The sequence below is a fragment of the Colletes latitarsis genome, chromosome 10 (genome assembly GCF_051014445.1).
Source record: "Colletes latitarsis isolate SP2378_abdomen chromosome 10, iyColLati1, whole genome shotgun sequence".
Lineage (NCBI taxonomy): Eukaryota > Metazoa > Arthropoda > Insecta > Hymenoptera > Colletidae > Colletes > Colletes latitarsis.
In genome coordinates, this window is record NC_135143.1 from 4,488,250 (window position 1) to 4,514,488 (window position 26,239).

The 26,239-nt window shown below is 32.9% G+C and overlaps 1 protein-coding gene across 6 annotated transcripts in view; it reads left to right on the top strand.

Moving 5' to 3' along the window:
- Kair1d (Kainate-type ionotropic glutamate receptor subunit 1D) overlaps positions 1 to 26,239 on the top strand; it is an 881,193-nt gene that overhangs the window by 337,136 nt on the left and 517,818 nt on the right. For all 6 annotated transcript variants that reach the window (XM_076774728.1, XM_076774730.1, XM_076774725.1 and 3 more), the window contains one exon: positions 1,029 to 1,184. In XM_076774728.1, coding sequence (XP_076630843.1) covers positions 1,029 to 1,184 — 156 coding nt within the window. The remainder of the gene's footprint in view (positions 1 to 1,028; positions 1,185 to 26,239) is intronic.

Sequence of the window (26,239 nt, forward strand, 5' to 3'; positions counted from 1 at the left end):
CATTTTCGAGAAAAAAATTCCTTACCGAAAATATAATTTCAGGCCAAAAATACTTCCCGTAAATTTCATACGAATCTTTAAAACACTATAACTTCTGAACGGATTGGACGATTTTAATGTTCAAAAAGCCAAACGCCGCGTATTTTAGTGTAGAATATGTAACAATTATAAAAATATTGGAAAGATTGTTCCTTGGCCCCGTAATGTTAGAAAAACCCCCTAAAAATGGTCCAATCTTCAAACAGCCATAACTACTATAATAGTGAATATATTACAATGAAACTTTTTCTGAAGTAGAGCTCATGGGTACCTACAAAAAAGTATTAGACAACTTTTCTGTAGGGTGTCAAACAAAATTACTAAAAATGAAAAAGGAATTTTTAAGAAAAATCGACAGGGGGTAGGTACCTAATTTTTACGGCGAAAAAAAAATTTCAAATCATTTTGAAAAAATTAGTTTGCATAGAATAGACCTACCCCCGAAATTCTATCCACTTTCTAGAAAAAAATTCAGTACAGGCTGAACTTCAGACGTTAATAACTTTTTAACGAAGCCTCCATCAACAAATTAGTATTCTAGAATCTTTCATTAAAATTTTCCCCAGAGGTGGCCGAACACCCTGTATATGGTAAATATACACTGCAGATATCGACTTCAATTTGTTTTATTTAACACGTTGACAGCGAACGAATGAACTTTAGTATGTGTAAAATTTTGAATAACGTTACTGTCATTGGAAATGCTACGAATATCAAGTTGAAGATTGAACTTATAAATATTTCTATTCTTCATGATGCGATTTGCACAAATGTTGAGAAGGAAATAAAGTATATAATATTTAATAGGGTGTAGTCCGTGAGGTATACAGTTCAAAACTTGTTTGCTTTCCAAAAGCAGTAGAACTGGGCGTAATGTGGATAGATAAATAAGCAAGAGCTGGCAAGTGGTCGGTTCAGGGCAAATAAGAAATGTGGTACGCGTTGTACTCGTCGAAGTAGTGCTTTAATATGGGTGTGTGATTTCCCAGGTGGGCTGTTTCATCCGTCGGACGACAAGCAGGAAGTGGCCTTTCGTTATGCAGCGGAAAAGATCAACGCCAACCGGGACATCCTGCCTAAGTCGCATCTTAGCGCCCAGATTGAACAGATAAAACCGCAGGACAGCTTCCACGCTTCGAAGAGGGGTAAGTGCTCTACCATTCATGTTCGTTCATTTCGCAATTAAATTCTCCACTTTTGCACATTTAACGGGACACTTCCCATTTTGCCGTGAATATCTGCAAGGAAAAACTGTTTTCAAGTTTCGTCCGCGTAAACAACGCATAAACAACGACGACCGCCATTGCGATCATTGCGGTCACATTCTACTTGCAGTGAATGCTTTGCCAATGTTCCAGTATCGCGTTTATGCATTCCTAAGAACGTTACACGAACGATTTAATTATTAGAAGTATGTGCAAATGTCCAAATTTTATAACATTGTAATTATTATCTTTACTTTATTTCATAAAAATCAATTTAACAAGTTACAGACATATCAAACAATACGTTCACGTATCTTAAATTATTATGCCTTCCGAGGCGAGAAATAGTTTCACGGTAATATTATTTTCTATTGAAAGTTTATCGTCTGTCGTTAGATTGTCTGATCAAAACACCCACATTCTACTCAATAAAAACGTTTTACTTTTCAGTTTCACAACGTTTATGCAATTCAAAGAACATTACGCGAACGATTTAATTATTAGAAGTATGTGCAAATGTCCAAATTTTATAACATTGTAATTATTATCTTTACTTTATTTCATAAAAATCAATTTAACAAGTTACAGACATATCAAACAATACGTTCACGTATTTTAAATTATTATGCCTTCCGAGGCGAAAAATAGTTTCACGGTAATATTATTTTCTATTGAAAGTTTATCGTCTGTCGTTAGATTGTTTGACCAAGACACCCACATTCTACTCAATAAAAATGTTTTACTTTTCAGTTTCACAACGTTTATGCAATTCAAAGAACATTACGCGAACAATTTAATTATTAGAAGTATATGCAGATATTCAAATTTTATAATATTGTAATTGTATTATTTTTACTTTATTTTATAAAAATTGATTTAAAATATTAGAGATATAACGAACAATACGTTCACATATCCACGCGATACAATTCACATTCATATATCCACATGAGGTGGAAAGGAGTTGAGAGTAATATTATTTTTAACTGAAATTTAGTCGCCTGTCAGACTGTCTGACCAAACCAGTCATATTCTACTTCTTTCAAATGGTTCGCCAAAGTTTCCAGTATTATGCTCTTTAGAAAATTATAACGCACTTGTAGGAACAATTTGTTCATACATAACACATATAAATGATCAAATTCTTGTAATATAAGTATACAAATATTTCGATTATTTTTTTATATCATTTCGAAAAAGTAATGTACTAAATGTGGAACCATTTGAAAAACTTTTAGTAGTTTACAAATTTAGAGGTCTATAATCTTATGATGACTTATCGTAAAACATATAACTCTACAAATATTTGTACTTAGCTCTCAACTAACAGGATGATATGTCAATTCCGTAACTGATATCGTTGGGTCATTTGCGACCCGTTGGCGTTTTATAGAGTATAGAATAGGATACGAATAAAAGAAACAAACAATGGATTTCTTTAAAAAACAGAATATTATTGTGAATGCAATATCGTGAAACTATAATTGTACATGCGTGAGTGTCTGTAGAACGGTGGCGTTCTGCTTTCTGCATACATTTTGCTTAAATTTTTGTCACATAATTTTGTTACATAATTTTAAGACAGTCACTCAATCATTTCTTCTTCCATATTTTTCAAAAAAATAGTTTAAAAAGTATCTTATTTCCTATACGCTTGATTTAATTATCATATGCGTAAAACCTCGACGAAAAAGAGTTATAAAATCTTTTCATAAAAAGTCAAAATAATTTATAAGTTGAATTAGAAGAATAATCACACTTGTATCCAACGACGAATCGCTTGGACATTTGTTGCAATTAAGTTGTGCCGTATCTTTGCGTCGCTCGAAATTATTTATCATGGACGTTGGAAGGTTTTTTTCACTTGAAATCCCTATGCAGGTAATTCAACTTTCGCAGAATTTTCTTTCCTTCTGGTCTGTTTTAGATATTCCCAAGGCCTGCGCCTTGAACGAACTATTTTCAAAGTTTACGCGACATGGAAAATAGACATGCATTTCCGTGTTGTAGAAGTCTGTTTGCTCGTTGTCTTACTTTCGTCAATGTTGCGTGTTCGCTGCGAACAAACTTTCTTAACGTTGCCATCTCGTGCACAGTTGTTTTCAACAGTTGATGCATCCGTTGCGTTTGCAACATTTCCCTTCTACTTTCACGTTCGGGAACAAGAGACTGTCGGTAAACGAAACTTTAATCCTTCGACGACCGTGCAGAGACCATCAGGGACGCCAGTCTCAAAATTTCATTACCAACTCGTGAATTAAATTGAATTAATACCCGAAATTCTAGATAATTCTCTTCACTGACTCCTGTAAACCAACACAGTGTATACGTCAATCGAAATTACCTTGAAATTACATAATTCAAGTTTGGGATCGGTGAAAGTTTCCATATGATATTTTACGTATTTAATATACAGGGTCTTCGGTCACACCTGGAAAAAATTTGAATGGCAGATTCTAGACGCCAAAATCAGACAAAAATCAAGAATACCAATTTGTTGATGGAGACTTCATTAAGAAGTTATTAACGTTTAAAGTTCCGCCCGTACTGAATGTTTTTCTCGAAAATGTGCAGGATTTTGGGGGTATGTCTATTATCCAAAAATGATTGTAATTGATCCCTGCAATTGAAAATAATTTTTCCAGAAGGATCTGAAATTTTTTTTTTCGCCAAAAAATTTCAGCATCTACTCGATTTTTTTTTTCGAAAGTGGATAGGATTTCGGAGGTATGTGTATTCACCAATAATTATTGTAATTATCCTCCACAACTGAAAATAATTTTTCCAAAACGATTTGAAATTTTTTAATTTAATTGTTAATAACTTTTTAACGAAGTCTCCATCAACAAATTGGTATTCTTGATTTTCGTCTTATTTTGGCATCTAGAATCCCCCATTAAAATTTTTCCCAAAGGTGGCCGAACACCCTGTATGTGTTAAACATTTCATACGTAAAAAAAATAATATTGTGCGTGAATTAATGTAAATTTGAAACAGCTCACAAATTGGCATATAGAGAAATAAACTAATAGACGTATATACGGATAGACGAATAGATATTTTTCAGAAAGATTTTTAATGCGTCACTTTTTCATTAGTACTATAATCTATTTTGATAATTGCTTAAGGTAGAAAATTATCGCAGGGGTTTGGTTTTCGTTAAAATCATTTCGCAAATTGTCGATTCTTTTTAACCAACCGATGTACAGAAAACGCAGTAATGACTAATTAAAACCAAAAGATTGTTAATTTCCTTTGACGGGAGTAATTGATTTCGCGTCACTCGGCACGATGCAAAACCACTACGAAACGAAAGTAATTGCGCGATTAAATAGCTGAGGAATAATTGTTGCCAAAGTGATGCTACGTGTCCACGTCGAAACGCTAATCATCGATCGATTAATAATCGCTTGGTTAGGGCAGCGCCGCCGGACACGATAATTATTTTCGCGTGGCATAATCAGTGGTGGACTAATTAACGAATCAAGAGTGCAGTTTATCGGGCAGAATTATAGAAGCTGCATTGTTAACGAATAAAAAAATAATTCTTATGAGGTAACAGGAGTAAAACAGTTTAATTTTTGCCACTATATGTGGCACACAAAAAATTTCTTATTTGGAAAATAATTTGCAGAATAAATAGTAAACAGTCCTTGATCCGTTACTTGACGAATAAAAATTATAATTTTAATGATAAAACGAAATTATATTTCACACTCAACGAATGAAGACTTATATGAATAACTGTTTTATAGAATAAACGTTACAAATAAATTACTATATGGAGTTTTTATTGGCTATCTGTTCTTTGAATAAAATTTTATCTCTGACTGCAACGCATAAATGTCCATGTATTTTAGTTTAGTACTGTAGTCATCTCAGGAGAATGGTCTGGATGTTATGCATAAGTGACACGAGCACATTATTGTACGGATTAAGTGGCACAATACTTTTATAATTTAACAGTAATGAATGATAAAATTGTTCGTACATATTTTATCTTTTTCCAAAAATTCAACGTATTTTTTTTTCTTTCCGCAATTTAATTAGATACACATTGGTTATTCCCAATTTCTATCTCCTGTCACTACCACAGATACACTATTAATTATTATTATTTTGTTAAAAATTGCCAGGAACCTATACATATACAAGGTGTTTGGCCACCCCTGGGAAAAACTTTAATGGGAGATCAAAATAAGACGAAAATCAAGAATATTAATGTTTTGACTAAGGCCCCATTAAAAAGTTATTAAAAAATTAAATTAAAAAATTTGAAATCATTCTGAAAAAATTATTTTTGGTTGCGGGGAGAATTACAATCATTTATGGTGAATACACATACCCCCCGAAATTCTACCCACTTTCGAGAAAAAATTCAGTACGGGCGGAACTTTAAACGTTAATAACTTTTTAACGAAGTCTGCATCAACAAATTGGTATTCTTGATTTTCGTCCGATTTTGGCCTCTAGAATCTCCCATTAAAATTTTTCCCACGGGTGGCCGAACACCCTGTATAAAAAAAGAAAATATATACAATTCAAAATTAAAATAATTAAAACTGATTTACTGTGGTATATGTCGTATCTATAGGCACTATTGGTATTGCTATTATCTACAGAGTTGGCATATGTTAAAAGTAATGAATTAGAATTATTGTAAGTTTTGAGTTTTACATTTTTATTTCTTTTATATTTCGAGTTGCTCAAAGAAAAGAACATTGAATCTGTTTTTTTCAATACAAATATCATCGTTAGAAAATCACTATTTTTATTCATACCAAAAGATTTTGAACACTGCGACTATAAAGAATTCTTTATGGTTATAAGTTGTAAATATTAAGATTAATTTTGAACTAGTTTAAAATGGATTGTGAATGTAACGATTTATTATATTTGTTAATGATAATGGCTGATCATTTTTATTTTATAGACAATCATCGTGTCTAAATTACATGTATCACTCATATTGCAATGAAATATGTATAATAAATAATGAATTTAATTTTTACATGAACAAACTATTTTAAATTTGAAATATCTCGATACTATTAACAGAGTACAGTTCATACATTTTCATTGACGCGAAGTAAAAGTTAGCTGTAGAATCATTTTAGCTTTAGTTAAAATTTCACTGTATAAAATCTTTTAATCACGATAGTCACATTTTACTCGCTGCAAAAATTTAGCTGAAATTTTAATACCTCATCGTTCATGAAATTTTACAGTAAATATGTTCATGTAGAATATTTTTAAATGTCCAAATCCTTATGTGTACAAATGTAATAAAATTGTGAGAAATAGTGGAGGTAACATATTTCGTCATATTTCCCTAATAAAAGAAGCACTTAACATGTCTCCTTCCAGTTTTAATCTGCTCCTGCAGTATAGTAGACTGCAAAACCCTATTGCTGTCGAAAACATTAGGTGTTACGCTCTGATAGTTTTAGATATATGAATAATTAAAGCAATATCCATTTACTATATGAACATCAATCAATGTCGTCGAAGTGATCATGGCGAAGATGTTATTGGGGATTCACAAGTTTCAAGTTTTGCAATTTTTTATCAGTTTCCATTCACAACTACATTAGCAATATACATAATATAATTATATATTCATTGGAAATACAAAAACGTGTGGTACTACGATTAAACAATTTCTTGCTACAACCACCCCTTTCACTTTTTATTTCTTTCGGGCTAATAGTTTGATTTATTTTATGGACTATTCCCTTGATCATAATTAATTTTACTACAAACACAACAAATAAATAAGTGTCATTTAAACGGAAATATAAAATTAAGCAATAAGGTGTAATAAAATATAGAAATTGTATAGCATTTTATGATATGATCAAAGTAGAACTATTATTTTAGAAGAAATCAGTATAGAATATAAAAAATGATGTCAAAGCTATTGATATTAACAAGGAGAAGATCAACTGCCAATTACTAAGTAATTGACCCCCGCAACCGAAAATAATTTTTCCACAACGTTTCGAAATTATTTTAATTTTGCCGAAAAATTTCATACCTTCCCGAATTTTTTTCTCGAAAGTAGGTAGAATTTCCGGGGTATGTGTATCCACCAAAAATGATTGTAATTGATCCCCACATTCAAGAATAATTTTTTCAGAATGATTTCACATTTTTTAATTTAATTTTTTAATAACGTTTTAATGAAGCCTCAGTCAGGAAATTGATATTCTTGATTTTCGTCTTATTTTGGCTTCTAGAATCTCCCATTAAAATTTTTCCCAGGATTGGCTGAACACCTTATGTATTTTTCTTAAAGAACAAACAATATGAAAAGAAGTGAATATTGAAAAATGTCAAATGGCGATGAAATAACATTGTATGTTAAAAATTTAAAAAACGGTCAATTCACTGATCGTGATAGGTTTAGTGTAAAAGTCTAATAGCAACAGCAACGAAATATATTATAATTCTTGGATAAATATAATCCTTAAGCCAATGAACATTCATAGAAAGTTTTACGAATTTCGGTATTTGACAGTTTGCGATCAAAAATAGAGTTACTGGATAATGTTCTCGTTCAGCTTGCTCATAGTACCATATTCACTTTATTCGTAGTTGATGTTCTTTTTTCGTTGCAATACTGCCGTTGGCAGTGTTGGCGTTTGCACTACTAATCTCACGCATCGGTCGTCGTTCGATGGACCGAGATTTGGCGGCGTTCCACAAACACACCCGTCCGACCGATCTAGTTGAGGAATCCGCGTTAGTTGGCGATCCGAGATATTCGCGTGGCCGTAAAAACGGAATGATCGTATCTAATGCGCCTGCCCACTAAGCTGCTTTAATTTACATCGGTACTTTCTACGAGTTAATCCATTCCGCGGACAATATATGTATTGTAATGACATCACTGAGGAACAACGAATACGATCCCTTAAGAACAGAGCAACGAGGAATTTAATTTTCTTCCGCGCAAATGATCTATATTTTGGCGTCTTAATTGGATAATCGGTTCGGTGAACCTGATATTTTGACACTGTAAATACAGGATTATCGAATACTGATGTAGAATTTATGAGTAATAATGGTGTGTAATTACCCTGCAAATGACAGTATTCGACAGTAAAATACCCCCTCGGACAAAATTAAGTGTACTTTACAAGTTTTGAGATACTAAATTTAAATCACTAAAATTCCTCTCTAACACAGGTTTTTGAAAAATAAAAAGTTAAATTTAAGAAAAATTTATTTTAGAACAATATTATTGTAGACGGCAATTTGGCAAGAAATGCCATCTTTCAGCAAAATTTGATGCATTTTATAGATTTTAATGTTGAAATTAAAATCTGTCTGACGTATTTTTATAAAAAATTTCGTGTTTTCCAGATATTACTGTGTACGATAAAATAAATATTTCACTGGAGCAACATCTCTATGAATAAACTTGATATGTCAGTTATTTTGTAAAATAAAGCATTCGGAAACGAAATTCAAATAATAAGACTCTTCTCTTTTTAAATGTATAGAATTATTTATGCTTAGAAATAAACACTTTTCATATTCATAAGAAAAGAATATGTTTCGTACAGTACGGTATTATTGTACATATATTTTCATAATTGTCAGTATGTTATTGTACATCAGATAGTAAAATTTTATTATTTGAAATGTATTTTATTTTATGTAGAATAATTAGATTATTAAATGCAGAACAAATATCTCGCATTCAAGGAAAAAATTGATCAAGAATCCGTTTGCGCTTAAAAATGTATTCGTTCATGAACCGAAATCCGATTTAACTCTGCTCTGGTTTTAATGGTTGACGTTGTAAATTTTATTGGCGTTTTAAATATTGTTTCCCGGTAGCTTCATTATACTCAACTGCTTTATTATCCATTTCCATTATATATGTATGATACTTATTATTAGAAATGCAAAAACGATAAGTAGATTGAAATTCAACGTGAAATGTTTTATATAAATAGGTGATGAATTTTTATTATGTTCTTGATAAAAGCTATGCATTTATCAGACAAAATATATGGAAATTCATTACTACTCTACTAGAGAAAGAATGCAATTTACTAATTACATAAAATAATGTAGGTTCAAAGGACGTTAGTTTGAAAGATTTGTGTGAAAAAATTTGAACATAAGCATACGTTTTATATTTTTATTGGAACAAGAACAATATACAGGGCAACCCCTGGGAAAAATTTGAATGGGAGATTCTAGAGGCCAAAATAAGACGACCATCAAGAACACCAATTTTTTGATTGAGGCTTTCTTAAAAACTTATTAACGTTTAAAGTTCTATACCGACCAGAAATTTTTTCGGCGAAATTAAAAAATATCAAATAATTCTGAAAAAATTATTTCCAGTTGCGTGGGTTAATTACGATCATTTTTGGTGAATAGACATACCCCCGAAATCCTACTCAGTTTCGAGAAAAAAATTCCTTACCGAAAATATAATTTCTGGCCAGAAATGTCTGCTTGAATTTTCATGCGAATCTTTAAAACGTCATAACTTCTGAACAGATTGACGGATTTTAGTATTTCGAAAGGCAAACGACGCGTATTCTAACGGAGAATATGTAGAACTTCTAACAATACTGAAAAAGTTAATTCCTTGACCCCGTAAAATGAGAAAAACCCCATAAAAATGGTCCAATTTTCAAACAGCCATAACTCCTACAATAGTGAATATATTTCAATGAAACTTTTTCCTGAAGTAGAGCTCATGGGTACCTACAAAACAGTATTAGACAACTTTTCTGTAGAGTGTCAAACAAAATTACTAAAAATGAAAAAGGAATTTTTAAGAAAAATCAACAGGGGGTGCCTAAACTTTTCGGTGAAATTGAAAAGTTCCAAATCATTTTGGAAAAATTATTTTCAGTTGCAGGGGCCAATTACAATCATTTTTGGTCAATACACATACCCTCGAAATCCTACCCACTTCCAAGAAAAAAAATTCTGGTATGTGCCTAAATTTTTCGGCGCAAAAAAAAATTTTAAATCATTCTAAAAAAATTATTTTCGGTTGCGGGACTCAATTACAAACATTTTTCGTGAATACACATACCCCCGGAATCCTACTCAGTTTCGAGAAAAAAATTCGAGTATGTGCTGAAAGTTTTGGGTGAAAAAAAAGAATTTCGAATTGTCTTCGAAAAATTATTTTTAGTTGCTGGGGTCAATTACTAGCATTTTTGATAAATACACATACCCCCAAAATCCTACGCACTTGTGAGAAAAAAATTCTTGTAGGTGGACAAATATTAATAATTTTGTTAATAACTTTTTAACGATGCCTCAATCAACAAATTGGTATTCTTTATTTTCGTCTTATTTTGGTCCCTAGAATCGCTCATTAAAATTTTTCCTAGGGGTAGCCGAACACGCTGTATAGTTCACTAGATACTCCTAACATATACAATGACCAAAATATTGTATTGTAATTGTGCTCTATATTTTTATTGTAACGTAACATGTACTCATACAAAGCAGAACACACAAAAAGGGAATAATGTCACTTTAAAAATAACTATTTCACTTTCTTTTCAATTTTATTTTGAACTATTTAGACTTAAGAGACTTTTCAATGAATTTGTATTAAATATTGTCACGTTAATTACCGTGTATATTTTAAGTACATTTTAGAAAAACCCAGTAGTAGCTGTACTGTCAAATAGAATAACACAAGTTCAGAAGACTTGCCTTATTGCGCCTAAAGTTGCTAAAAATTATTTAATATGTTGTTTAACTGTTACGTTAAAGAAATTAATATAAAATATTATGCAATTGAAAGAAAAGATACACCTACATTGTAAGAAGGAAGCAAAGAATCATTGGCAAGAAGAAGAATCAGTGTTCAAAACTTTAGACGATAATATCTCGAAAGTGAAAACATGATTTATATCGTTTTGCTTCCAACCACACACATACTACAAAGATTGGAAAGTTGGCTAGAACAGTGAGCAACTCAATTCCCAAAACGGCGAACTTGGAATTTTGGGAATAGAATTGTTTACCACACCAAGAACTTCCTATTTTGCAAGAAATTTTCGTATACAGGAGTAAAGAAAAGATTTGACCAGACACGAATTCGTTAATGTCTAATGTTAAAAATCCGTCTAAATTTTTAAGCAGGTACGTTGTTAGTAGTGTCTGCGATTTTGAACATGTATTGGGTCCATACGTGAATTATTTAATTACACATGAATTAATACATTTTTATCTTAATTCATGTATTTTTCAGAATATCGATATTAATTTACGGATCTAGAATACGATTCTACAAATATCGAAGTTTAAGTACAAAAATGAAATAAAAAATTATTTTTATGAACAAAATTCATTGAATTAGTTCTCTATTTTCATATAAAAAAAGCTAATGTGTTAACATTTTTTATACCATTACAGTATTTATAATTAATATGTAATACAAACCATTTGCAATTTCGTGATGTGACTTTTAAAAATAAAAACATATTCTTTTCTCTGCAAAAATGTATAAATACCTATAATTTCAATTTTACTCATATATTTTTTAAAATCAATTTGTGTTATAATGAATGAAACTTGAATCGAGCTATGGTACGTATTATGTTTGCCGCTATAGTAGTGCCAGTGAAATGCAAAGGATTAATCCACGTGTAATTAAATATACGTGTATTTAAATATACATGAAATAAGAATTTCTAGTTAGAATAGAAAATTTGTTGGTACAATGAACAACGCGATCCCTAAACGCGAGAACTTGGGAATTTTGGGAATCGAGTTTATCGCTGTCCTAACAAACTTCCCGTTCTTCGAACAAATTTTACACTTGCGTAGAGATCTAGGTGGATTTTCAATGTAAAAATTAAACGAATCTACGCCTGGAAGAATCTTTTCATCGACCCGGTCGATCCAAAAAATTTCTCCACATCGCTTTTTTTAATCCAACGGTATAATTATCCTCCGAGGAACCGTAACGACCCGTTGATCTACTTTTCGGAAAGTTTGTCGCGGCGACAAAAAGTAGACGATAATCTCGTTTCGACGGGACGGCCTGGTAATTCCCACTGACGGTTAAACGTGAGTAAACTCCCCATAGATTAGCAGCGGGGGTTGGTTGGCGCGAGCGACACGACAAGAGTTCCATTTCGTCTCGGTTTCTTTTGACTATGAGCGACCTAGTCTCTTTCGTTTCGACGAGCAGAAAGCTCGGAAGGCCGTTACGATGTTTTCTCTTTACTGTATTTTTACGACACGACGAAGAAACACGAGGTATAGCGTTTGGTTGCCTTTGTTCGACTCGATACGCTCGTGGTTTCTCGTAATACAATTTTACGGTCACGGTCTCTCGTCTCATCTCTCGGAATTTCTTCGAGGTATTCATTTGTTTTTCTATTGAGAAACAGAAGCAGGGAGATCAACATATACAAAAATCTATACCGATGCATCAAAACCAGACAAAAGAACAGGTTTCGCCATTATTAAGGCATCTCCCGAAATCAACGTCAATTTTCTCACAAGGGAACATCGCGAACTGATACACTCCGATTTTGATGAAACTTTGCATAAATATTTATTAGACCTATTTAACGCTAGATTGCCTAAGGAAGTCATTTTGACTGCTTTTCAATTTCAATTAGAAAAACAATTATGTATATAATGACACAGTTTCTTAGAATTTTGTGACTTTTTATACAACATATAAATGCGTTTATTAATAATTGTAGTTGCTTCCCCTCTCCATCATTTCCGATGTATATATATATGTGTTATACCTATATTGCCCAAAAGCAGTCATTTTGACTACTTGGGAAATTTTAAATAATCAAATGACTTTTATTATTGAATTGAGTAAATTTCTTATATGATCAGATCGGCTCTAGATTGGAATAACAGTTTATATTTTTTTTTTATTACCGTCACATAACATACAAGTTCATGATAAATTGTCGTTCCCCTTCAACGCGCTGTAACGTAGTTCAGAGGGGAAGGAGGATCACTGACTGCTTGATACCACAGCCCAGCATACTGTAACTATTATACAGGGTGGGGCAGTAACTATTAGCACCTCAGATATTTTCGAAACTATAAGTTTCACAGAAATATTTGCTAAAGTAAATTGCACAGTACGAAGGACGCTATTGGGTGGCGATAATAGTTTTTTTGCAGGTGGAGGTACTTCGGACATTTCAAGGTCACATCCATTTCTTTTAATGGATCGGTATGTTTTTGCTTCCGTATCACGATAGAGGATCTTAAAACGAGTTCAACGACCTATTACACAAGGTCATTGAAGGTCATAGAAAGTAGAGAAAGGCGATAATACTTACGGTTTTGGTAGTAAATGAAACATACGTATTGTCAACAGTAGAGGAATGCGTAATGCTTACCGTTTACTTCACTGAGAATAAACACTGCTTGAAGGACACTTTAATAGTTTGCAGAGTAAGATAAACATCATAAGATTAGTATCGATAAATCGGTCAATCCGGCACGATGTATCCGTTTGAAGAGCAGGTTGATATGCTTCTTATTTATGGCGAATGCCAACAAAATTCTGTAAGGGCGAAAAACTTGTATGCTGAACGATATCCACATCGGGGTCAGCCTTCGCGTCAAACATTTAAAAATGTGTATGATAAACTTAGGCAAACCGGTAGTTTAAGTGTTCGTAAAAGTGAACGCCAGAAACGAGTAATTAACGAAGAAATGGAAATCGGTGTGCTCGCTAGTGTGTCTAGAAATTCTCATATTAGTTCGCGACAAATTGAACGCGAATCTGGCATTAGTAGGAGGAGCGTACTTCGCATTTTGCACCGTCACAAATTTCATCCGTATCACGTTAGTCTTCACCAAGAATTGCATGGGAACGACTTCATGAATCGCGTTGAGTTTTGTCGATGGGCTATACGTCAGATTCAAAACAATGAGCTTTTTTTTAATACCGTCTTATTTACTGATCAAGCAACATTCACAAATCACGGGAATGTTAATTTGCATAACGTGCATTTATGGGCAGCGGAAAATCCACATTGGCTGCGACAGGTTGAACATCAAAAACAATGGTCTGTGAATGTATGGTGCGGTATCATAGGTGATCAAATTATTGGACCTTATTTTATCAATGGAAATTTCAATGGCAACGTCTATGCTAATTTTATTAAGGATACATTGGGTCTTTTGCTAGAAGAGTTACCTTTATTTACACGACAAACCATGTGGTATCAACATGATGGATGCCCAGCACATTATTCATCGATTGCGCGAAGGGAACTCGATGAAAAATTTCGAATCCAATATCGTGGCCAGCTCGTTCACCAGACATAACACCTTTAGATTTCTTTTTGTGGGGAACAGTGAAAGAGAAAGTGTACAAAGAAGTACCAAGTACATCTCACGATATGCAACAGCGAATTATTGCAGCCTGTGCATCAATAAGTTCTGACGCTGTAAGACTTGCAAGTCAATCAATCGTAAAAAGAATTCAACGGTGCATTGACAGTGATGGTCATCATTTCGAACACCTACTATAAACATGTTTCATTTACTACCAAAACCGTAAGTATTATCGCCTTTCTCTACTTTCTATGACCTTCAATGACCTTGTGTAATAGGTCGTTGAACTCGTTTTAAGATCCTCTATCGTGATACGGAAGCAAAAACATACCGATCCATTAAAAAAAATGGATGTGACCTTGAAATGTCCGAAGTACCTCCACCTGCAAAAAAACTATTATCGCCACCCAATAGCGTCCTTCGTACTGTGCAATTTACTTTAGCAAACATTTCTGTGAAACTTATAGTTTCCAAAATATCTGAGGTGCTAATAGTTACTGTCCCACCCTGTATATCAATTGTGAAAATTGTTAAAAGTAATAAAAAAATGTTACCGGACTCTATTTAATTTTATAACAAAACAGGAGTTGATATGACGGATCAAATGGCCAGAAAATATACAGTAAAATCGAGTTCTCGTAGATGGTCCCCCCAAATATTTTTCAATATTTTAGATTTGGCTGCTATAAATGCTTGGATCCTTTACAAAGAAACGACAGGAATACAAATACAATGAAAACAGTTCTTGTTTCAATTAGTAGAACAGTTTTCTACCGATTACAGAGTTGCAAGACAGAAAAATTCATCAGAACATGAAGACCCACAAAGATCAACTGCAACATCATCAAATACAGCATATTCTAACAAACGAAAAATTTGTCAAGTATGACTTTGCTACAATAACAAAACAAATAATATATATGAAAAATGTCAAAAGTATGTTTGCGGAAGATGTACACATAAAAAGATTTCCACTTTCATTTGCTTAAAATGTACAAATAATAATGCATAAATTATTTTTTTTTCCAAATGAAGTAAATTTCTTTTATTTTTAATACTTACTAATAACTTGTTGTATGACTGTAAATAATATAAAAAATATTAAAAATTAATTTTAAACAAATTTCTTTACATATTAATTATTCTTTCACAATGCAGTCATTTTGACTGCTTTTGGGCAATATAGGTATATACTAAGTTTCAGTCTTTCTAGTGTTAAGAAGACAGGTGTAATTCGTTCGTGTCCACTTTGCACTTTAAAGGAGATATCAACCCTTTTATCTCAACCGCCCTTTCTATGTACGTGCTTATAAGTCGTTAAAAACAAAAGACATCAAAAAATAGTTGAAGTAGAAGTTATACTGTTTCTTGAGATCTATAAAGCTGCGTGTAAATTTTGTTGAAAAAATCATTTTTTTTGCAAAATTGAATTCGCCCTCCCTCTATTTTTCGAAAAACTTTCGCTTTTTCTAATCGATAAAAGTGTCCATTTATAGTGGATTCAGCGATGTATTATAATATATAATTATTTTAATTATTCCGTTGGAATTTGCAGTTTAAATATTGTTATCTTTCTGAATTGACTGTTGATTCGACCTATACTTGCGACGTTGATACGACCTTTGATAAGTACAATTTTTCTGTTCGTTTTACATGTCATTTACATAATTGTAAGATCAATTTCGTCATCTTACGATGAAGTTCATTTATTTTGTAGAATTTCTACAATGTATACAGTATTTCTGATCCAGTAGTACAATTGTAAAGGCGGTTAATGTACATAAAGAAGAAGCTGAAAATATAGAATAATACTTTTTGACATAGTTACACTCCCATTCATCCATACTGTGTTCATCAAATCAACACCTACATTGGTTATTGTAATATAATATTACATACATACAGGTTGTTCGATCACCCCTGGGAAAAATTTTAATGGGAGATTCTAGAGGCGAAAATAAGAAGAAAATCAAGAATACCAATTTGTTGATTGAGACATTGTTAAAAAGTTGTTCCGTCCCGCCAGAGCATAGTTGGTAACGAATTAGCAAAAACACACTCCAACAAACTCCAAATACCTTAATCTCCATCCAAGATCTTATAAATCGCATAAAGTACTCGATAAAAGAAGAAGGGAATACAAAATGGAAAGCAATCAGTATACACTACATCACAGAAGACATTTTCATGTCAGTAAACATCAGTCCCATTACCAACAAAGAAAAGACTATAACGTCCAGACTAAGAAGTGGCCATACAAAAATCACGCACGACTATCGTTCTTCCACGAGAAGAAGGCACAGCGTGTTTACATCCCCACTCTTGCTGTAGTCCGCTGATTGGCTGTTGTCACCGATCTTCGTCACCGTTGTCGACCAATACCTGTGAGTCAGCGGACTGCAACAGGAGTAGGGATGTAAACACGCTGTGCCTTCTTTTCGTGGAAGAACAGTACATCCTTGACAAAAGAGACCCATAAAACTGCAACTTGTATGGAAACATACCACTAACGACAACTCCCATTCTATACAAATGCGGAGAATTCGATTAGCAACAACAAACTTATTGGGAGAGATTATGATTTTCGTGGCCCCTAATGTTTAGCGGTTAAATTTGTGTTCTTGGGGTCATTTTAAGAAAAAAATGTATATGTCACAGGTATCAAATGGGCTTGGTTTAGTCACTAAACTAGATTTCCTGTTTTTTATAAATCTGCAAATACCTCGGTAACTATGCGAAATATGGCAAAATATCAAGAGACCTGTTTTGTAGAAAATTAAATTTCCAACAATTTATGTCAACTGCCAAGTTTCTTAATATATTTATATTTTGATGAAGTTGCAGAACAACTGCCTCCACGCCGAAATGGTGGTCGGGGAACATAAGGCTCCGTTTGCAACTGCTTATACGAGACTCAAGAAATGTTTATGTATTAAAACTCAATTAGCAGTGAATATTATTGACAAATTAGGTTAGATTTAGTTATATATTTATAGCGAAATAATAATATTATTTAAATAATTTGTTATTATTTCACAAAAGCGGTTGCCGGATACACGCATATGTAAGATCCCGATACAGTAGAAGTATTTAAACTATACAAGATACTAGAAATTTTGATTAAATTCCAGTGAATATTTTTCGTGAAAAACGGAATTTTAACATCATTTTAATGTTTTTTATAGGAAATTCAATTTCCTACAAAAAGGTCTATATATATTTTGCCATATCTCGCATAGTTCCGAGATATTTACAGGTTTATAAAAAACAGGGATCTACATACTTTCTCGGCTAAACTAGGCCGATTTGATACCTATAACATTTACAGTTTTTTTCTTAAAATGACCACAAGAATACAAATTTAACCTTCAAAGTAGGGGCCACAGAAATCGTAATCGTACTACTTATTGCATCAGGTCAGAACGCCCTAACGTCCAAGGACCATATTATAAGGAACACTTTAAAATTCATCAAAGATTCCAATTTATGGCACAAAATTTAACGACAATAATGTAAAGAAGTAGCACCGTTAAACGTAGCTAATGGCCCAAATGTCGATGCGACGTAAAAAGAAACCAGAACAAAAAGAAGAAGAAGCAAGGAGCGAAGACACAGACTCAACAGGGACACATGATTCGGTATTTTCCGGGTCGACTTTCGTGTGTCCGATCATGATGCATAATGCAATAACGCGAAACGTTGAGGATCCGACGGTATAATGAGTTCTCTACGAAAGAGGGCACCGTAGCTGAACTGCTTACCCAAAGCCGAGCTCCTTCGCTAAGTTTTAATCCCGTTCGTTTTCAGAAATTCATAAGAAAATTCTATCGGGTGACCCGTTTTAATCCGCAAATGGACGTACTTTTGAGAATAACTCGAATTAAGGGGTCACGCTATCTTTTCTATGCTAACGAATTGAAATTTTACTTACTAAAATTACTTACTAAATAATGATAAGATTAAAATTTTGTTCATTTTTTCATCTTTCGTGAATCTTGGAATATTAACATCCAACTCCATAATAGCAAATTGGAAATGAACTCGATAATGAAATGTCCTTTAACCTACTACTGTGAGTCGATTTCATTAATTTCATGGCAAAATAACTACTTCTATATAAATATAATTTCCGTAATTCTTTATATTATCCTGATGGAAACAATTTAAAAACTTTTCAAATATACTTTTTCTCGACAAAAGAAACTGTAAAACTATTTCTTTTACAATCGAAACGTGCATTGTATAACAATTCTTAGATAACTGCGAGTCATTTTCGATTGGATAAGTGAACGGTAGTCGTTACTGCTATTGTGGGGAGACTCTCCTTGACACACCAAATAACGTCGTAATAATCAACGTCGATTTGCTGTACTTTATTTGTAATTTATGGATATTGTGTTATATTTGGGATCTTATTTCAGTATTGCATTTATCTCTGATGTCTTATTCATAGGCAAGGCCATAACGAAATACGAATTATACTCACAAAGTAAATGATGATTTATTAGGAACTATGTACAAATATAGTGGTCTTATTGAGTCGGTTTCAGGACTGTAATGCGAAATCCTTATTGGGTGCGAACCACTAAATGGGTTTCTCTCAGCAAGGTAGCGGTCTGTTGGCCACTGGGCCACGGTTTTATTGCTTGCTGTACTCAATGCACTCAATCTACCCGTTTCGGACCGCTCACCAGAGGTGGATCTTAACAGTACCACTTTCATTCTAACGATCGTTAGAAGCATAATAAAGTACATTCTTTTAACGATATCTGTGAAATATCAGTCGTAGGTATATGACAGTCTTAAAAATATAATTAATTAAAGTTGCACACTTAGCGATGTACTTTAAATATAGCTGTCTGGCACCCGGATACTTAAGGAGTCGTTTCTCTGTAACGCCGTCAAAAAAATGGATTTTTTTCTTTTTATATTTCGAAAGTACATATATTTAAGAATGCTCTGTTAAATTTATTCTTTAAATTTCAAGTATTGTTTGAGTAATGTTTTCAAAAATTTAGCAATTAATTTTAGTATAAAACTTTAAACACGTTTTTCTCGAAACGTACTTTTTTTTACCTGACGCAGATAAAATCTTAAAAACTACATTGCCGATTGCTATGAAATTTATCCAGATTATTTTACATCTTACTAGCTCTCGTCGATGCCACAGTCGTATTTTTATGTTAACTATATTATAGTTTTTTATTAAAAAATTTTTAAAATAGATACGAAATTCTGGAATTTTCTCGTTAATAATATTAATTATTTATTTTGGCATGGACAGCAATGATAAACGTACTAATTAAGAATTTTTCAAACTTTTTCGTTTTAGACCATCCTGAGAATTCTAATTATCTACGGCAGCGAGACGTGATTTTTAAATAAATATTTATTGTGAGCGAGATAACAGTAAAAAACAATTACTTAAAACTGTATAAAAAATATAAATGTATGATTAAAATGTAGTTAAATAAACTACAAGAAAGAATTATAACGTTAGACTTGGCATTCGCATTAAAAAAAATTCATGAAAATTGCTTTCCGCAACTTCCCCACAGGACTGATCCCTTAAGGGGTGGTTCCGGTTTAAAAAGCTTAAAAAAGGTAATTTTTAAGTTTTCTTTTTATAACAAACTAACAAGATAACAATCTGTGGTTTGGGCATTTTGTTGTATATTCTTTAAACATATAAAAAGTTGTATAATTTGTTATTTTATACAAATCTTTATAGTGAAACAGCCGCGTTTCGTAGTAGTTCTCGAGAAATTGTCTTTAAACGGTGGGACTTAGCTTCTCAACTGTGAATCTAAAACAAAAAATCAGAAATGGAAATAATTTTCTTTTATTATTTTCTGACACATTAAAGTCAAAAATCGTTTTTTATCATTTTCTTCACAATTTTACATTCTGTAAAAGTAAATAAATTTGAAAAAACTCGAAATATCCCCACTGCCTGGGGAAAAGTATAATTAATAATTTAAAAAAAATTCATTCAATTTGATCAATTAGTTTTTGAGATATTTGTCTCACCAGTTTGAAAAATGATGTTTCGAAAAAAACGCGTTAAAGTTTTATGTGATGAAAAACCCAATTAGAACGTATTAGCCTCTAATTTTTTTAATATTTAAAATTTTGAAATTTCCTATCAAACATTAGTGAAGTAAAGAATGTAAAGGAACAAATAGAATTTTTGAATGTTTTAGACTTACAAAGTCACGCAACTTCGCCGTGACAGTTTCTATAACCAGACATTTATATTATTAGTATATCACTAGGTATATGACTTTAATTAATTATATCTTGTGACAACGATTAATATTTCAGATACGTCATTAGAAATATTTATTCTATCATCCTATAAAAGGACATTGAAATGAAAGTGGTGCAGTTGTGAGGTTCTCTTCAGGAGAATACCAAAAAATTTTTGAATGAAAAAAGAATTATGCAGGTTTCTTGTGACTAAAGCCTCTAGTGCAGGGTTCCCCAAACTTTTTTTCTTGTGGAACCCTTAAGAAATTTTTTACGGATCATGGAACCCTTGCCATACGTAAACTTCTAAGCAGAGATATTAGCGTTGACATCAGTGTTGACATGTGAGTGATTTTCGTGTACATAGCGTTTCCTGTTTCCAGTGTCTAGAATACTACCATAGATATTAAATAAAACAAAAATCATGATGTCATTTTATTTATTCGTATAAAACGTTGTAACTATATTAAATGTTGTAATGAATTGCAAAGAAATGTTTTTAATTAAAAAACACAAGTTCACTGCGAAGGATGTAATTGTTTTTAATAATAATAGTTCATTAATATTTGAATGCGTTTCTATGAAAATATTGTAGCTAATCTTATTTTAATGTTATATCACAACTTGTCTCGCGAAACCCCAAAATTATTTCATGAAACCCACTTTGGGAAACACTGCTCTAGTGTGTTCACATTCTGTAATTTCACCGCAATCACTATGTTCATACTGTTGAAGATGTGAACATATCGGTAGGCAGACAAAGCATAACACTTGAAACCTTCACGCCATTACTGTATCGAAATTGAAAGAAGAAGAGATGCTCCGATTTCTAAAGCGTTAGAGAACAGTTTTAAGCTCCAAAATATTACACGTATAAAAGAAATAAATATTATATGCACCATTAGGGGTTTTATATTTTTCTCCGTATTTACTATACTACTTTTGAATATAATAGGCTTTATATTCAATACTAATCTTCCTTTGTTGTTATTATAATCATGTTTGTATTATGAAAAAAAAATTTCAGTATATTTTTTAAGGAGATATTTTAGCGTGAACCTTTGAAAAAATCGATTTTTTTTTTCGTTTTCTCGAAGAATATAATTTGAGAAATATATCAGCAAAATTTTATGCCTGAACTACTAAAATTAACGAAGTTATGATCGTTTGAAGAACAACTTCGTGGTGGTCAACGTCATTGTTATAGGGATACAAAACTTTAAAAGCGTTTCTCTCGAAACTATGTTTACTAATACGATGGCCACGATATCTCAAAACCTACTTAACCAATTGGCATAAAATTTTAGGTGCACATTTAGTACATGTATGATTATAGTTCGTACTAGAATCAACCCAAAATTTTTATTTTTTATCTTTCTTTAGACTCCAAAAATTAAAAAAGAATATGAAAAATCGATAATCAAACTTTAAAATGTTGCCATTTCTTTAATTATCGACTTTTTTCTTTTTTTCTACTACCAGCTATGGACAACCTTATACTAATTAAGAATCTTTCACGTTCTTTCATTTCAAACAAACAAAATGGCCGGAATCATGGACACTGTAAAACGGCTGTTTCTTAAAGCAACTATGTTTGAGAGTATGCACTACTACAAATTTTAACTTCCTTTCGCCCAAAAAATTTTAAAATGCCACTAAAATATGTATAAATAAATCTTGTAAGTTTGACTGCAAAAGGTGTTATAGCTTATTTGCAAAAAATTCCTCAAGAAAGTTTAGAAAAACGCACTTTACACTAGAATATTTCCTTAAGGAATAATTGTAAAGTAAACAGAGAAACCAGTGCGATGTGTAGACTAAAGAATTACAGAAAAATATATTTTTTATACGTTTTTTTTTTTTTAAGGCGAGGCATATTGTCTAGTTTTATCTGATATAACGAACAACGCCGGTAAGGAGGTTCACCGAAACTCGACTAGTCGCTGGTATCTTATCCCGTGAAAAAATAGTTCGCCAGGTTGAAAACCAACGAAGGAAAGGAGTTTCGCGGAAGAGGTACCATTCTGCGAGACGCTATCGCGTCGAAGTTAGAAGACTAGCGTTATCGTCCTCGCGGGTTCTTGCGTTACGGCACGGCCGTACCTGAGAACGATGTTTTCCTTCCATTATGCTTAATTGGACGGTACACAGTTCCCGCGGAAAGTCCCAGGATCTCCTAACCGAAATCGCCGTGGGCGTCGGGAACTTCTCGACAGTCCGATACGTCGGCCCGAAGTTCGGAAACTATGCAGCGGAAGAAACCTTAAAAGTTACGGCGAAATTAGAGCCGCGGGTTCTATTTGCCAGCGCCAGCGGTCGCAGCCCGTTGTTCCCACGGACCACAGTTCCGAACTTTACGTCACTGTGTGGTTTTAGAAAATTGGCTTAGCGAAAGTGAAACGAACAGTGTCAGCGGAAGAGCCGTTTCTCTTTTTGAACGGCGGACATCGGGTTCCAACAAGTCATTCGAACCTCAACGACACTTTGCGACGCGCACTGAGTTGTTCTTTTGTATCCACGTCAAACAAATAAATTTTTGTCGAGCTATTAATAATCTCGCGGCAATAAGCACACGGCCAAGTAGCGACACATACAGGGTGTTCGGCCACCTCTGGAAAAACTGTAATGAGGGATTCTAGAGGCCAAAATAAGACGAAAATCAAGAATACCAATTTGTTGATGGAGGCTTCGTTAAAAAGTTATTAACGTTTAAAGTTCCGCCCGTTTGTGTTTGTGTTTGTGTGTTGTTTGACGCTCTACATTAAAGTTGTCTAATACTTTTTTGTAGGTATTCATAAACTCTACTTCTTCCCAAATTTTTAATGAGATACATTCATTATTATAGAAGTGATGGCTGTTTGAAAATTGCACCATTTTTTTGGAGGTTTTCTCACTTTACAGGGTTAAGGAGCAACTTTTCGAATATTTTTGGAATTTCTACATATTCTTGATTAAAATACGCGTCGTTTGCAATTTGAAACATTAAAATACCCCAATCTGTTCAGGAGTTATACAATTTAAAGATTGGCATGAAATTTCGGGGAAACATTTCTGGCCTCAAATGAGATTTTCGGTAAGGAATTTTTTTCTCGTAAATGCAGAGGACTTCAAGGGTATGTCTATTCGCTAAAAATGATTGTAATTGACCCCCGCATTCACAAATAATTTTTCCAGAACGATTTGAAATATTTTAATTTAATTTTTTAGTAACTTTTTAACAAAGCCTCAATAAACAAATTGATATTCTTGATTTTCATCTTATTTTGGCCTGTAGTATCTCCGATTGAGATTTTTCCGTGGGTTGGCCGTACATCCTGTGTGTGTAAGTGCCAGTTTTTCCTTTCGCGAGACGATTTTAGATTCATAAATTACGATAGGGGATTGATTGTAAGCTGTTGCGTTCGTACTAAAGTGCTTGTTAAATCCGCTTATTTGCGACAAACTCTATAATATACTACGTTGTCGTGTTTTCTGGAAACTGGTGCGTGACAGGAGCTTAATGATAAAAATTATACACGCGCAACCGTCGCGTTTCGACGAACGCGTGCGTATAAATCGAGCAAAAGTCTATAACGCGTTCGCGCAAACGCAATTTCGACAATCAGCTTTATCGAAACCATCGCTGAATTAACCGAGTTTCGTCGTAGTTTAATTAAAACATAACAGTGCTCGATCAAATTTCCTCTCCGCAAATCAGAGTTTAGCGCGTTGTTGATCCGTGAACGGAGCACGGCGAATTACAATTCATTTTACCTGGCTGTGAAAAAAAGAGCAACCATGAGGGAAACAATGATCAAAAAGAAAAAAAAATTCGAGGTAAAATAACTACCGTAGAAAATCGAAATCACAACGCGATTAACTTTTTCCTCCAATTTAAACGCTGTGACGCACGATGTATCGATCAGCAAACAAAAATAAAAAATTTCATGTGTACGATTTATCTTGTATTTTAATGTTACTTATGAAAGTTTGTAGTATTTCCTATTTTTTTTATCAAATATTTCAATTTGTTATCGAAATTGGGGCATGAAGTTTGCCTAAAAAATTAGTACAATTTTCCTAACACATACTATTTTTTGGATCATCTATTTATTTAATTTTTATAAATTTCATACTTAAATACATTTAAAACATGTGATAATCTTAAATTCAGTACTCAGTTTTTCGTATTTCGAAAAACAAAAACGAATTTCAAAACTGGAAAATACGCTCGCGCGTTCATGAATCTCAAAAGTAAAAAGCGATTTATCATCGTTTTTCCTATACGGTTGAAACATTTTTGGTTGGAAGTTTTCACTGTTGAAAGCTAGAAAATTGGATTACGTTCTAAACCAACAGCAGAAAACTTTTGCAACAACGTTGCCGGATTTGTTTTTTAATTGAACCGTAGTCAGTGGCTGCGATCGTAGCTTCGTAATCATGCAACCTTCTTTTCGAATTTGTACAAAAAATAAAATTTTATAGCTTATTGTGATTAATTTATTAATTAAAATTTTCTCTGAAAGAAAAATAATATTTAATTATTTCATGTACAATTTTTGTTATATAAATCCCTACTTTTGAAGTTCTTTTAGCCACCACAGACTTGATTTTGAGAGATGTCCAAAACTTTCTTGGAATCAGGGTTGTCGTCAGTCTCCAAGCTAATATTTAAAACAGACGACTTAAATTATTTATATACTTTTAACAATAGAAAGATATGCATCAGAATAGTCTTGTTTGAGAAGATCTCAACTTTGTATTTTAAATGGAATGATACGTGTTTTAAGACGCGCACAAATACCTTCATTAATATTGAAAATGATTCAAAATTGTTAAAGGTCCAGTGCAATGGAAAATAATTTATTTCATGACACCGATCGAATACTTTAATGTCGTGAAACAAACACCTAGTACAAAAAATAGGGATTAGTTTAGAAAATATGTAAAACTCTTCTACATATATCTACAGCTATAAAGCGCTATTGACATCGACAAAGAAATTACCTGGTTTTTTAAACACATGCACATAAAAAGAGTACATGTTACGTAATCTCCCATTCTCCTCCACCTCCGGCGTTAGATCTGTCCCAATCGTCAATAGAGACATTTTTACTAGAGAACAGTTTTACGATAGACATTCCAGAGACGTTCGTAGTCCATTTCACACGTCTTTGGAACGTTTATCGTACGACTTCAAACGTCAATAGAGCGCCTATCGTACGACTTCAAATGTCTCTGGAACGTCTATTATGCTACTACGAACGTCTGTGGAACGTGTATTGTACTACTTCGAACATCTCTAAGATACCTAACATACCATTTTGAACGTCTTTGGAACATGAATCTCACTACTTCGAATGTCTCTGAAGTATCTAAAGCGCTATTTCGAGTATTTTTATAGCATCCACCAAACATCTTTTCGAACGTCTATTGAACCACTC